Genomic DNA, 15805 nt, shown 5'->3' with positions numbered 1-15805 from the left:
ATGGTGAGCATGTGTTATCTCTCATTGAAATCTTGGGGACTCACCCTAATCAAAATCTTGCTATCTGTGAACTCGTGTTTCCAAGTAGGACCTTAATGTTTCCATCATCCATTTAGTCTTTCCAACTGTGACATCCCATGTGGCCATTTTCTTTATGAAGCGGCAACTTGTAGTCACTAACTCAGCTTTGTTGCAGACTGAAAACATAATCTCTTTAACTTGATTAATCCCAGTTACATAATCTTATGGTAAAGTTAGCTGTATACAAATAATTTTTTAGATGGGAATGCATGGACCATGCTTAAAAGTATATGCACATTACATTATAACATTGATATGATGGTGATGATTTAGCGATGTTACATTTAAATGTGCATGTATGTTTACAATTATTTATATCTCAAACTAGGCATCAATTTTTTCCCATTCTGATTGACTTGATTAGTTATCATTTATCATCTGTAAGTTCAAAACAATGGATTCCAATTTCAAGCCAAGCCCTTCTGAGGCACATCCTGAAACAATGGATTTTCTCTCTAGTGCTTGGTGCAATTTTGCAGTTCAAGCTCTTAAACCTGCAGAATTGGAAGGCAAATCCATTGTTCTTTTAGATAGCCCAATGAAGAAATTTGAGAGTGACATGAAAGTTCCATTTACAGTGAGTTGAATTGCATCATCAGTATGGTTTCTTTATGTATGTATTTTTGTGCAAATAAGAGAAAAGAAATGAAACGAGATTCATTTTCTTTGTTGTTCTTGCAGAAAATGGACAAAAGTGTGAAGATGGATGATGCAGATTTTAAGTCTCTTCCACCATGGAAATCCAATGATGTGAAGGTAATTAATAATGATCTAGTGCTATTAATACCATGTAATCGAAATAATGTTTTCGATTCAGTTGATTTTAATTTCATTCATATTGGTTTTCAGTCCTGGATTTGGATGCAACAAGCAATGCATCCTGAACTGAACTACAGCAGCTGTTTCCAAAAAAATTGGGTATGTGATACAAGTAAACTTCATTTTTAACCATGGCAGAAAGTTATATGAGAGCAATAATTCATCACAATTCATCATGCAGTTTCCATGGAAGATGGCACCGATTAAGACTGTTTCGATCAAGAAATGGTTGAGGGACTTCAAGCAAAAGCGAAAGGAAGAAGACCGGTTACAGAAGGCTGAAGTGCATGCGGCAATATCAGTGGCAGGAATTGCCGCAGCACTGGCTGCAATTGCAGCTGAAAATTCAAAGAAGGATGATTCCGGCACAACCAAGGATGCTGTAGTTGCCTCTGCAGCTGCTTTGGTAGCAGCACAATGTGCACAGGTTGCAGAAGCGATGGGGGCGAAAAGGGACCAACTTAGCAGTGTGATAGGCTCAGCCATAAGTAGTACAAGTGCTAGTGGTATCTTAACACTCACTGCTGCAGCAACAACATGTAAAAATTATCGCTTCTTTAATTGCAAATAAATGAAGAAATTGATAGAAATTTCACTACGCTGGTGTTTCATTTTGTTTCAGCATTAAGAGGAGCTGCAACTCTCAAGGCAAGATCAGGCTGCAAGAACAGATTAAATGGTGGCGTGCCAGTCCTGCCCATCGAAGACAACCATGATATCAACTTCAACTTTGAGAAGTGTAGATCAATACTAGCCAAAGGCACGGTACTTGGCATTGAATCACCTGATGGTACTTAATTTTGACAAAATTATTTAGACCCTTTTACAAGTTTTCAGATTCTTAATAATAAGTTAGTACTTGTGCTCTGTTTGGTAACCAGGAAAATACATGATGAGATCAGTTTCTATCACCCTAGAAAGCCAGGCAAAGGTTAGAACTTAATTCCAATCTAGTTTACAAACTCACATAAACAAATCCTGAAGAATCTAATTTGATGCTTATTCTCACAGGTTATTCTTAAACTGGGGAAACTTAATCTGTTGAAAAGCAAGAAAGAAAGTATGTCTCACTGTCACTTTTCTCCTTTTTGTGTTTCCTTTTGTTTGAAAAGATTTAAATTTTATGCATATTAAGAGAGGATTAACTTGACTAATCAACCCTGATTTGGTGTTAGGTATCATACTCGACCTGCACGCAGAGCTGTATAAAGATGCAGAAGCAGAACAAGAGGCTGATACATGTTATCTGATTGTACTGACTACTAAACTGGGTACAATTAAGCTGGACATGGCGGATGATTATCAGCGTTACAAGACATGGGCAACAACAATTAATCACATGCTTATGCTTTCGACTGATTTCTCAAAATACCAATTTCAGTTCTAGAAAAACTGAAGTTACTGTACTTTGATGACCTACATCAGTTTGCATGTCTATATTTCAAGTACACTGTAATTAACATCAACTCTATATAAGTTGTTGCTTAATACATGAATATATTGTTCCTCCTTTTCATCTCCTAGTTTCAGCTTACTGTTAGTTTTTTCTTTCTTCATGGCTTCATGCATGGTAACTGCTTTCTTCATGGCTTCATGCATGGTAACTGCAGCAGTTACCTCTTCATGGGATAATGGTAACTGCTTCATGCAGTTACTTCTTCATGGTGTAATGGTCTGTAACTCCCATGTCATAACTCCACAATTTGCGTAGCATTCTTGATAGTAGAATGCTTCTTCAGGCTATAAATAGGGTCCCTGGGTGAGCTTTTTCTACACTGAAAACATACACCATTCTATGAGAAAAAGAGATCACCTGGAAGACGAAGGTTCAGAACAATTCCAGAGGATTATTCTGCATCAAATCGTCAAGCAATGGCTGGAGGTTAGTGTTTAATATTCCGCAATTCAGTTTTGGTTTCTATCTTGCATATTCAGTATATATATATGCTTAGATAGAGACCATATACATGATTCTTACATTTGGTATCAGAGCTTTTTTATGCCTCTGCCTTGCTTTGATGTGTTAAACATGCATAATTTTATGAAATCCCGAATTTCTTTAGAGAGAGAAAGTTGGCTGTTTGCATTTTTTTGAATAAAATTTTTATTTAGATGAATTCTACATCAAAAACTGAGAATTTTGATATATGGAACGTCAAAATCAGAGTTTTATAGGCTGATTTAGAGTGCAAAATGTATACGGGTCTGTCGACCCGAATCTTGACCCGGCTAGAGGTCAGGGACGATCTTCAGATGACATGTCGTTTGCTTTTGGTTTCTACAGACGACATGTCATACGCATCACTTCTGTCTCTTTTGTTATGCACTGCCAGCCGACATGTCATTTGCATTCATCTCCAGTGGATGACATGTCGTTCATCTACTTTATTAAAATGTTAAAATTTTCTTCAGTTTCGTGTCTTGAACCCAGGCCACAAGGCACAAGGTTCTGAATGAGACACTTGCCGCTTAGCCAATTTCGTTTTCGTAGAAAATTTGGGACCTCATACATTGTTATATGCTTTAGGTTTAGTTTTCATGAATTTAGGGTTCAATTTGAATATATTTTTGGCCTTAATAAAATATATTTTATAATATGTGATTGCCAAAATTATTATTATTAATTTTAATTGGATAATTTAAGTTTCATTTATCCAATTTTTAGTGTTTATTAAATAATTTAATATTATTTATATGATTAATTTTATGCATAATTTTAGTTTAAATGAAATTATACTTTAAATAATTTCTTAAGGATTATATGCATAAAATTAAATGTCATGTGATTAGTATAATATTTGATTGATCATAGAGTAGCCACAGCATCTTTGATTATATCAAAGTTATACATTAAGTATCCTGGAATCACATTTAGTTATATGACATCAATTGTAATTAATCAATATAAATATGATAAATTTTATCCCACAGGAATTTTTATTATATTTATGTGATTAATTAGGATGAAATAACAAATTATTTTTCTTAATCTACCCACAGGAATTAAGAAAAGGAATATAATTTGATAGTTTTATCATACGGTTTATATAGTTGTAGATAAACCTATTTAAATTAAAAACTTAGCCCACAGGCAGTTTTTATGTTATATGGTTTATATATTTAACGCATGTTTATACATTGGTAGAACATGATATTAATTTTGATAGCTTCAAATTTAGTGACTTAAGCGTGTATGTTAATATTTATTTGCAGTTATTCAACCTGTGAATTTCTCTGATAATGTATGTGATGTTCCTATTTTGAGTGGTGACAATTATAAAATTTGGAAGGAGAGAATTCTTCTCCAATTAGGGTGTATGGACATTGATTATGCTATTAGGAAGGATGAACCACCTATAGCTACAGAAACTAGCACTCAGAATGAAATTGCCCTGTATGAACGTTGGGAGCGATCTAATCGCTTGAGTATGATGTTCATCAGGACACGCATATCTGCTAGTATTCGTGGTTCAATCCCTGAGTGTAATAATGTCAGGCAATTACTGAAGGCTATTGATGAACAGTTTGAGTCTTCAGATAAAGCACTTGCCAGCACTCTAATAACAAAGTTTACATCAATGAAGCTCACTAGTGTTAGAGGTGTGCGTGAGCACATCATGCAAATGAGGGATCTTGCGGCTCAACTTAAGGCTCTTGAGATTGAGATGTCTGAATCTTTCCTGGTGCATTTCATTCTAAATTCTCTTCCACAACAATATGGACCTTTCAAAATCTCTTATAACACACATAAGGAAAAATGGTCAATCAATGAACTTCTGACCATGTGTGTTCAAGAGGAAGGAAGGTTGTTGATTGAAAGGAATGAAAGTGCACATATGGTTACACAAGGGAAAAAGACGAAAAACCAAGCTAAGTATAAGGGAAAGGATAAAATATTCAATCAGCCCGAATTTAAGAAGGAATCCAAATGTTTTTTCTGTAAAAAGAAAGGACATGTCAAAAAGGATTGCATTAAGTTTAAAGCTTGGCTTGAAAAGAAAGGTAATCCAATCTCACTTGTATGTTATGAATCTAATATGGTTGATGTTTGTCATAACACTTGGTGGATTGATTCTGGTTCAACAATCCATGTTTCAAATACCTTGCAGGGCTTTCTAAACCAAAGGAAGCCGATGGCCAGTGAACAAAGCATCTATTCAGGAAATAAGATGCGTTCACATGTGGAAGCGGTCGGAACGTGCAGATTAGTTTTAGATTCTGGTTTTGTTTTGGATTTAGAACGAACCTTTTATATTCCAAGTTTCTCTAGAAACTTGATTTCTGTTTCAAGACTTGTACCCTTTGAATTTTCCTTTACATTTAATGAAACTGCATTTAGTTTGATTTATAAATCTGCAGTTGTGGGAAATGGTACATTGTCTGATGGTTTGTTCCGAATTCATTTACAAAATAATGTTTCATTTAATTTGATGCATGTTCAAGATAATGTTGGTATTAAAAGAAGTGTTATGAATGAAAAATCTTCTACATTGTGGCATCGGAGATTGGGACATATCTCCATAGAAAGAATTAAAAGGTTAGTGAATGATGGAGTACTAGATACTCTAGATTTTACTGACTTTGATACTTGTGTGGATTGTATAAAGGGAAAACAAACCAACAAGTCAAAGAAAGGTGCCAAGAGGAGTTCAGACATATTAGAAATCATACATACAGATATTTGTTGTCCTGATATGGACGCTTATGGTCAAAAATACTTCATCTCATTTATTGATGATTATTCACGATACATGTATCTCTACATGCTCCATAACAAGAATGAAGCATTAGATGCCTTTAAGGTTTTCAAGGCAGAAGTAGAGAAACAATCTGGAAAACAAATTAAAATCGTGAGATCAGATAGAGGTGGAGAATATTATGGTAAATACACTCATGATGGACAAGCACCTGGTCCATTTGCAAGGTTTCTTGAAGAAAATGGGATTGTTGCCCAATACACTATGCCTGGTTCTCCGGACCAAAATGGTATAGCAGAAAGAAGAAACCGAACTCTATTGGACATGGTGCGGAGTATGTTTAGCAGCTCCAAACTTCCTAAATCACTGTGGGTAGAAGCTCTTAAAACGGCAGTGTATATATTGAACCGAGTTCCAACCAAGGCTGTTTCTAAAACACCATTTGAGTTATTTAAAGGTTGGAAACCGAGTTTGCGACATATACGCGTTTGGGGATGCCCGTCTGAAGTAAGAGTTTATAATCCACATGAGAAGAAATTAGACCCAAGGACTATAAGTGGTTATTTCATTGGATATGCTGAAAAGTCTAAGGGTTATAGATTTTATTGTCCATCACATAGCACTAGAATAGTGGAATCTCGAAATGCAAAATTTCTTGAAAATGACTTAATCAGTGGGAGCGATCAATCTCAGGATTTAATTTTTGAGAAAGATCATTCAGGTACTCAACCACCCATTTCGAGTAATAGATTGGTTGTTATTCACAACACCCCTCAAGTTCAAATGGATGTTGAACAACCAATCAATGAAATTCCACAAGTTGCTGATAATACTCTAGTAGATCAAACTGTTCAACAACCGTCAGATATTGTTGAACCTCCAGTTGTACACTCTACTCCACAAGAGGATAGTGTTACAACATTAAGAAGATCAACTAGAATGAAGAAATCAGCTATTTCTAGTGATTATATAGTGTATTTACAAGAAATTGACCATAATTTAGGAGCCGAAGATGATCCTGTTACGTTTTTACAAGCAATGGATTGCAGTAAATCTATTTTGTGGTACAATGCTATGAAAGATGAGATGGAATCTATGAAGAGTAATGGAGTCTGGGATCTTGTCAAGTTACCTAATGGGGCAAAGGCCATTGGGTGTAAATGGGTCTATAAAACAAAGAAAGACTCATTAGGTAACATCGAGAGATATAAAGCAAGACTCGTTGCTAAGGGTTTCACTCAAAAGGAGGGAATCGATTATACAGAGACCTTTTCTCCTGTATCTAAGAAAGATTCTTTTCGTATTATAATGGCATTAGTAGCCCATTTTGACTTAGAACTGCATCAAATGGATGTGAAAACGGCATTCCTCAATGGAGATTTAGAGGAAGAGGTATATATGAAACAACCTAAAGGATTCTCCTCTAGTGATGGTGAGCAATTGGTGTGCAAGCTTAGGAAGTCCATATATGGATTGAAACAAGCATCCCGTCAATGGTATTTGAAATTCCATGAGGTTATCTCTTCATTTGGTTTTGAAGAGAATATCATGGATCAATGTATATACCAGAAAGTCAGTGGGAGTAAAATTTGTTTCCTTGTTCTATATGTGGATGATATATTACTTGCAACCAATGATAAAGGATTGCTTTATGAGGTGAAACAATTTCTCTCTAAAAACTTTGATATGAAAGATATGGGTGAAGCGTCTTATGTCATTGGCATTAAGATTCATAGGAACAGACCTCAAGGCATACTAGGTCTATCTCAAGAAACCTATATCAACAAAGTTTTAGAAAGATTTCGGATGAAAGATTGTTCGCCGAGTATAGCACCAATTGTGAAGGGTGATAAGTTCAATTTGAACCAATGCCCTAAAAATGAACTTGAAAAGGAACAAATGCAGAACATTCCCTATGCTTCAGCTATTGGAAGCCTTATGTATGCTCAGGTTTGCACAAGACCTGATATTGCATTTGCTATTGGGATGTTAGGAAGATATCAGAGTAACCCAGGTATAGACCACTGGAGAGCTGCAAAGAAAGTGATACGGTACCTTCAAGGGACCAAAGAATACATGCTTATATATAAACGAACTGATAATTTAGAGGTAGTTGGTTACTCCGATTCGGATTTTGTCGGCTGTGTTGATTCAAGAAAATCAACATCTGGATATATTTTCTTGTTAGCCGGCGGAGCCATATCTTGGAGGAGTGCTAAGCAGTCATTGATTGCTACATCTACCATGGAGGCTGAGTTCGTTTCTTGTTTTGAGGCTACATCACATGGTGTATGGTTGAAGAGTTTCATATCTAGGCTTAGGATTGTGGATTCTATTTCTAAGCCGTTAAAAATTTATTGTGACAATTCAGCTGCTGTTTTCTTGGCTAAAAATAATAAAAGTAGTAGTCGAAGTAAACATATCGACATTAAGTATTTAGCCATTAAGGAACGTGTAAAAGAAAATAAAGTGGTCATTGAACACGTCAGCACTGAATTGATGATAGCCGATCCTTTGACAAAAGGCATGCCACCAAAAAGTTTTAAGGATCATGTAGAGCGAATGGGAGTTGGTCTCATGTTGTAATAGTGATGGTAGTGAGTTCCATCATGTGATTTGATATATATACATTTTCTATAATAAAATTATTCAGTTTTTCAATTGATTAAGTTTTCTCATTTTATGTGCACATTTTGGTTGAGAAAATAATCAATTTTGGACCTAGAATAAACATAAGGTTTATTCATTAAGTCATAAAGGAATGAATACATCGTGATACATGGAAGATAATACTCGTTCTTAGAGGACTTATCGCCATGATTCATGTATTTTATTTCTTTACTTCAGTATGTGGATTGATGGGTTACAGACCAAGTGGGAGAATGTTAGTTTTTTCTTTCTTCATGGCTTCATGCATGGTAACTGCTTTCTTCATGGCTTCATGCATGGTAACTGCTTTCTTCATGGCTTCATGCATGGTAACTGCAGCAGTTACCTCTTCATGGGATAATGGTAACTGCTTCATGCAGTTACTTCTTCATGGTGTAATGGTCTGTAACTCCCATGTCATAACTCCACAATTTGCGTAGCATTCTTGATGGTAGAATGCTTCTTCAGGCTATAAATAGGGTCCCTGGGTGAGCTTTTTCTACACTGAAAACATACACCATTCTATGAGAAAAAGAGATCACCTGGAAGACGAAGGTTCAGAACAATTCCAGAGGATTATTCTGCATCAAATCGTCAAGCAATGGCTGGAGGTTAGTGTTTAATATTCCGCAATTCAGTTTTGGTTTCTATCTTGCATATTCAGTATATATATATGCTTAGATAGAGACCATATACATGATTCTTACACTTACAACATCTGAATACGCAACAACAAGTCTTGCATACACCAGGAACAGGAAAAATAAAGTACAGTATTGAAGTGAAATGAGAGCAACAACAGCATGAAATTATTGAAAAGTTGTGATGATATACTGGAGTCAAAACAAAATAATGAATCGTTTTCAATGTATTATTATTTTGTCGAAACTGAACTGCGCTGTAGATGAATGTTACAAGATGGATGCGACTTACATTTTGAGCAGTTGCATTTGAGTTGATGATGAACATATCCATCATATCCCATGGTAATTTGCCGGACTTCTGAGAACATAAACTTGAAACTTTGGTTTTACAATTTGCCCAATAGACTTCTGAAACAAGGTTGGAATATCAACTTTTTCACACCCTGGAATGATCTATCTTAGAACAGAAAGATTGCTTTGTACTGAAAAGTTAGCGAATTTCACCTTGTTTCTCATTCTCAAGCACCCCATCTTCACCTTTGGTTTCGTTTATTCCTTGACAAGAAGCTTGCTCTTCTTATAATAACTAAAGCAAAAATTACAATGCAAATTCTCAGGCTTTAAGATTCAGATGAAACAAGCAGTATATGTAGATGGTGTATTATTATTTAGTCCAATTTATAGACCGTTCCACTTTAAAGCACATGATGGGGAAGATATGGAGCAATGGTTGTGGAGGTCTTTTTCAGTTGTCATTTTGTGATTGTTGGCGTGTAACATTTGTTCAAGAATAAGCACTAAACTTTCTGCTCTCTAGCAAAAATGACTTAACACTATTGCTAACATCAGCCTGAGTTTTCGCGGTTAATATGATAGCTACTGATAACCTCCAGATTTGCTTGCAGTGTGTGTTTCATCATGCAAGATATTTCAAGGATCAGGACTGTTGAATGCCATGACATTGTTGGTTTAGTGGGGATATTCAGTAATTTTTGTCTCCTAATCTGATTTATCAGCCTAATATGTCCATATACTTTCCTGTTCTCAGAATTATCAAACAACCTACTAATCAAAGTTTTGTTCTCAAGGAGGCTGAATCTTGACATTGCAGGTCTCTTTCCATTCCATTTCTATCCAAAAGTTCCAAAGTCATGGGCCAGCAAGCGCTTTCCATGTCTATCCCATATTGGAAGTCACACTCTCCCCTAGCCAACCGGATTTACTCTAATCTGATATGGGGAGCTTGCCAACTAATAAAAAGGCTAGTCCATCTGTGGCATTGTCCACCTATCTTTTTAAACACAAGACCTAACCCACGTTTATCCAATACTTCACATGAAGCAACTACACATGTTCCCTAAATTTCAGCTCATCATCAACCAGTCTGCTCTCTCCCAAGCTAGCATCAGTACAGTACTCCAATCCATAACCAAATATGGAACCAATCTGTCTAACTGAAAAAGGGATTTCTTTTAGTACCTGGGACTTTTCCTTGTGGAGCCTAATTTGGCTACGTTGCGTACCTGTTCAAGCCAAGCTCTCTTCTGCTCCAGCTTCAATGTCTCTTGGCAGAATCAAGGGGAGAAGAGGAACCTGTAATATTCATGGCCTCAGCAGGCAGCATTCCTTTTGTATATTGGACACTCAATCAATAAAACAGACTCAATCCATTCAATAGAAATAGCTATCCATCTCATTCATTCATTCATCAAGGCAAATGTTTACACCAAATGCTTCTCAATTCAACTCAAGCAATAAAACAGAGCAATAAAACTAAAAAAGAAATAAACTGGAACAAAGTAAATTGACACTGCTCATTCTGGAATTTCAGAGCCAGACCCCTCCTTCTTAACAACTTCAGTACATCATTTTTTTCATAAAAACCAAGCACACCTTTCTCCTTTTTCTGCTGCCCTATAAAAACATGAGTTCTCCTTTAACCGAATTCTGCCTCATGCCCATTCATAGGCTGCCAAGTGGTCACAACTGAGTGGCCAAGCTTATTCCGCTCCAGACCAGCTTCTGTAATTCCCAGATTGCCCTCCATCATGTCCATCCTGGAATCTTCAGCTGAGAGTTTCATTCTTTCTTCTGAATCTGGGTCTACTTCCTCTATTCTCTTCTTGGGCCTGCGGAAATAAACTTTGGTAATTAGGCCTCTATCAGGCTACAAGTAGGTCATGTTTTCCCTAGATAAAATGAATGGCTTGACATTAGCCTTCAGGTTTTACATCGTCTTTGCTAGCTTTCCAGAACCTGGTGAAATAAGATGAATGGATAAGCCATGAGACTTTTCATTATAGGCAGGGTGCAGCTGAAAGAGGACCTCTAATGGCTAATTGTTCAAAGCATGTGGGCTAGTGAGCCAGGTAGGCCAACCTGCAACACCACCCACTAGCTTTTCATGTTTGGGTTCACTGTACCAGTGATAGAAAGTTGAAATACTGGATTCACACTGTTCTAGCTGCAGTACCAGTAGAATTTTGAACCAATGAACTTGATAGAGTAAGAATGCGATACATTTACAAATACGCTGATTCTGAGAATATCCAAAAGTACAACGAACAAAAAAACTCAGCGATTCTAAGAATACCAGGAATTTGCAGAGTCCAGACTCACTACATGAGAACTTCAAAAGAAGCTCACTAGCACCATTTGCAGGTTGTTCCATGCCAAATATAGTGATTCTGGCATTAATAAATACTTCAGAGTTTGGACAAAAGGTGAAGTTATCCAGCAAATAATTTATATAAACTGCACTAGAACAACAGGCTAACATCATTCTCTAGTTACTACTTATACTAAGTGCGATGGTACACACTACTAAATTTGAGAGTAATGCCCACGATGTGAAACAACTCAGCCAAAAATTGACTGATAAAAACGTGGTCTCAATCTAATACAATTGTCCGAGGACAGCCATGAAGCTTAATCACCTCTTTAGCAAAAATATTGGCCATCTCTTTAGCAATATACGGATGCGAAAGAGCCATAAAATGACAATATTTGGTTAGCCGGTCCACCACCACTAACATTATATCACTCTTTCTTGCATTTGGCAATCCTCCAGTGAAATCCATAGAAACATTTTCTGATATTTTATCCGGTATCGGGAGGGGCTGAAGCAGTCCCACAGGACTCATAGCCTGATGTTTACTCCCCTAATAAATTTCACAACTTGCAACAAAATCACAAATGGCTGAATTCATTCCTGCGCAATATAACACCACAGCCACCCGCTTGTATGTTCTGAATAACCTCCAGTGCCTTCCAAAGGGGTTGGAATGAAACTCCACCAGTATTGTGGGGATGACGGTATAATTTTAGTATAAGAACTAGCCAGTCCTTATACATTAATGTGTTTTTTTTTAAACATGTAATTAGCATGACTCGTTGGATCCTTAAAAGATCCTGAGTTAGAGGTGTCAATCGGCCTAGCTATCTCAAGACCCTATCTAAAGCTCAGGAAAATGGCTTGGTCTGAAAAGACCCATTTAGTACTATAGCATGCCGAGCCTAACCCATAAGCCTTCTAGGTTGATTATGAACCTAGACACAAAGCCTATGCATAGACTCATGTTAGTGGTATTGTTCACATAATATTAAAAATTAATTTTTTATTAAAATTAATAGGTCGATTTGTTTAAAGCCCGAATCCATATATATTGGGCCAGGTCGTAAGACTTATACATCTGGCTTATACTGTAGCAAACCTTAGGCTTAACCCGGCTTATAGACACCTTTATTCTGAATAATGGCTTTGTAATGATTGTTCATACGAACCTCCTCAACAATTATATCACCATCAAGCCAATAACCCACCAAAATGGCTGACAAAGCTACCAGGTTGCCCAACAATCTTTAATGCATTGCCCGCTTTATTTAGTAGTGTATACCAATCGCAGATTGACAAACAAACAGGTATGAGTATTCATTGATTTCAACTTGAATTTGGTTTCGAAGTAATTTGATTTTGGATGCAATTCAAGTTGAGGTCGAATTCAAATTTTCGAATTCTCTCAAAATTTTCATTTATAAAAACAAATTCAATTATTAATTTAAACTCAATTCTATTTGAACTCAAAGTTCGCTTGCTTGACCTAAGCTGCGATTGGAGGGGAAGAATCCAGCCCTTTTAATCATACACTGTGGACTAGAAGACTTGTGTTGTCCTGGAAATATAAAATTTCATTTTCATCAGGGTTTGATGTTTATTTAGCAAAAGGATGGGGGAATTAGTACTTTTTTTCAAACCATAATCCAATGAAAATGAATGTGAAGACCAAAGGCCAGCCCATTGGCCTAAAAAAATAAACAGTAAAACTGGGCCTTAAATCCGATATTTAAATGTCCATAATGGAGGGCTAAGGCCCAATCTGCGAAAAGTTAAAACAAATGTCTTACACACTTTGTTACTTACACATGTAAGTGTAGATTCAATTCGAACTGTTCGTAATCAAATTGCATAACAAGTTTCCTAACCAAGAAAAAGTACTACAAATGGCCTAAAACTTTCAAGTTTCTATGAAATTAGGTTTAGACTCCCTAAACAAGGCGAATTCGATAGACTATAAAAAAATTTATTATAATCCATCCGTTTAGGGTTTAGATATCATACGCAAGTTTGTTGACAAAAACAAATATATTGAATTATTCTTAATTTTCTAATTAAATATTGTTATATAAGTACTTTTTTTTATTCACTCAATTATCATAATGATTGATTGCTTTTGCAACGGATACATATTTAATATAATTTTATCACATAAAATACGTATTGCATGATATACATGTTATATCTAAATTTTGTTCATTTATGCGATGATTATATTATTAAGTGAGAGAAGGACGTAAAATTTTGATAATTATAGCCTGTTTCAAACCCATCTCATTGTCATCTCTACTTACTTTTAAAACTTAAATTTTAATTTAAAATTTTGAAAAAATAATATCTCAACTAGGTTAGTTAAATATATGAAACACAATTCCTTATACGAACAGAAATTAGAATCTTTTAATTTAAATTATTGATACAAAATTTCAGCTTGATCCATAACAATTAATAGTTTGATAATATAGAAAAATGTTTTAATTATCAGATTATGTCTTAACTCAATCAAAGACTTTGTTTGAGTTTTCTTAATCCAACTAGTTGAACTGGCAATCAAACTAAGAAAACGACACCCAATCTTTATAATATTTTAGTATTGAGATTTGTGGTCAAATGGTGTTATTCGTACTTAGTAAATGTTAGAAACTCAGTTTTAGTCCCACCAATTGCAAAAAAATTTACAAAATGCACACCAACATCAACACAACCTTGAATTAGGGTTGGATTGGCCTATGGGTCTTATTGACCTATTTGATTTGATTTTCAAAACCATGATATAAAATGCAAACTCATGTCCAACTCAAAACAAATAGGAAAATGCAAATAAATCGTAGTAATTTGCCTAAAAAAATAGATGTGATAACATATAATTGTTTAATTCTGTATTAATAAATTAGTAAGATTTATTTGAATATATAGTATTACTCCATATAAATATTAACATGACAACATATAATTAGATAATGTGATTATTTACTTTTTCTCTTGTTTTAAAATCACTTAATCACATATTATCACTTCAATCTGAATGAGTAAATATATTATTATTCCACATAAAGTGGTGCGTAGGTGTCACAAATAACACAACAATACTACATGTACAAATTTATTTATATAAACTGATATGATAATATCTAATTAAGTGATTTTGAAGTAAGAAAAAAAATAATCACATCATCTAATTATGAGTTGTTATTTCAATTTATACTACTTATTTGTCCGCATACTATTATTCATAACACAAACACAAGCCCACACAACAACCCCATGGCCTTATTAACATCAGCCATTAATGTTTAGTACCCCCATACCACCTAGAAATCTTTGTGAATCGCATTAAAATTGGTTGCTCTCTATTAAATACCACAGCCTGTAACCACAATGACATTGTTGAGCAATTTCTGCTAAAGTCTGAAAGAGAAATATTTAAGGCACAATCAATGAGCAGTTGCCAGTTGCCACCATTTCTAGTTCAATTTTGATTCCTCTTTCAGGTGGGAGATTCAATTTATTTATGTGTGGGTATTGAAACAATTTATGTGGAAGAAGGTACTTGCTTTTACTGCTGTTACATTTGAAACTGGAGAATACTACACATTTATGGAAATAAAGCTATCAATATATGCTTGGGGCCAAAACGGATTCCCTCCATCAAATTTTACCATAAATTCCATAGGATGGGATTTGAACCAAACTGACTTGGCTTAGTCTAGTGTTTGACTTGATCCAAACCAAATTTGAGTTGTGGTTTCAACTTGACAAGCCACTAAAGTTTTGCTTGAATCCCCCTCCAATGATATTGATTATCTCATTGATAGTATTATTCAATTAGTTGATGATATTATTCCTCCCATCAACGACTCTTAGATGACATTTCACTGGCTATTTAATTCGAGCTTGAGACAACATATGTTTAGACTTGGCTTAGCTTGAATCGAGCCCTAGATTCAACCCAAGGTTTATGTTCTCAAAACAAAGAAAATTTTCGACATGACAAACGTAAAACTTCTAATTGATTGAACATAAAACTTTTGATTGGTTGGATGCACATACACCTAGAGGAACCCCCTTTTTTAATCTTAGACTAGAAACCAAAAATATGGTACTTAATGAAGGTGAATGTATTGGCCAAATGATAAAAGTAAAGATTTTGTAAAAAACAAAAAATTATTTAATTAAGGGAACAGAGAGGGACACTGATGGTTAAAGGCAAAACAAAAATGGCATGGAGAAGACATAAGTAAGAAACGAGTATAATGAATAAGCAAATCTTGAGCATCTAATAAGGCTGTGGAAAGCAAACA

The 15805-nt window shown here is 35.3% G+C and overlaps 1 protein-coding gene across 1 annotated transcript; it reads left to right on the top strand.

Moving 5' to 3' along the window:
• The first annotated feature begins 437 nt into the window (after window positions 1-437).
• On the top strand, window positions 438-2423 carry LOC123201145 (VAN3-binding protein-like). The gene is made up of 8 exons (XM_044616609.1): window positions 438-658; window positions 763-837; window positions 931-999; window positions 1082-1439; window positions 1523-1690; window positions 1782-1831; window positions 1912-1960; window positions 2076-2423. The coding sequence occupies exons 1-8, from the start codon at window positions 476-478 to the stop codon at window positions 2285-2287; spliced, it is 1164 nt and encodes a 387-aa protein (XP_044472544.1). The 5' UTR covers window positions 438-475; the 3' UTR covers window positions 2288-2423.
• Window positions 2424-15805: the final 13382 nt, after the last annotated feature.

This window comes from Mangifera indica, chromosome 17, assembly GCF_011075055.1.
Source record: "Mangifera indica cultivar Alphonso chromosome 17, CATAS_Mindica_2.1, whole genome shotgun sequence".
Taxonomy (NCBI): Eukaryota; Viridiplantae; Streptophyta; class Magnoliopsida; order Sapindales; family Anacardiaceae; genus Mangifera; species Mangifera indica.
The sequence above is the reverse complement of the archived record's forward strand: the minus strand, read 5'-3'. Positions and strand labels throughout refer to the sequence as shown.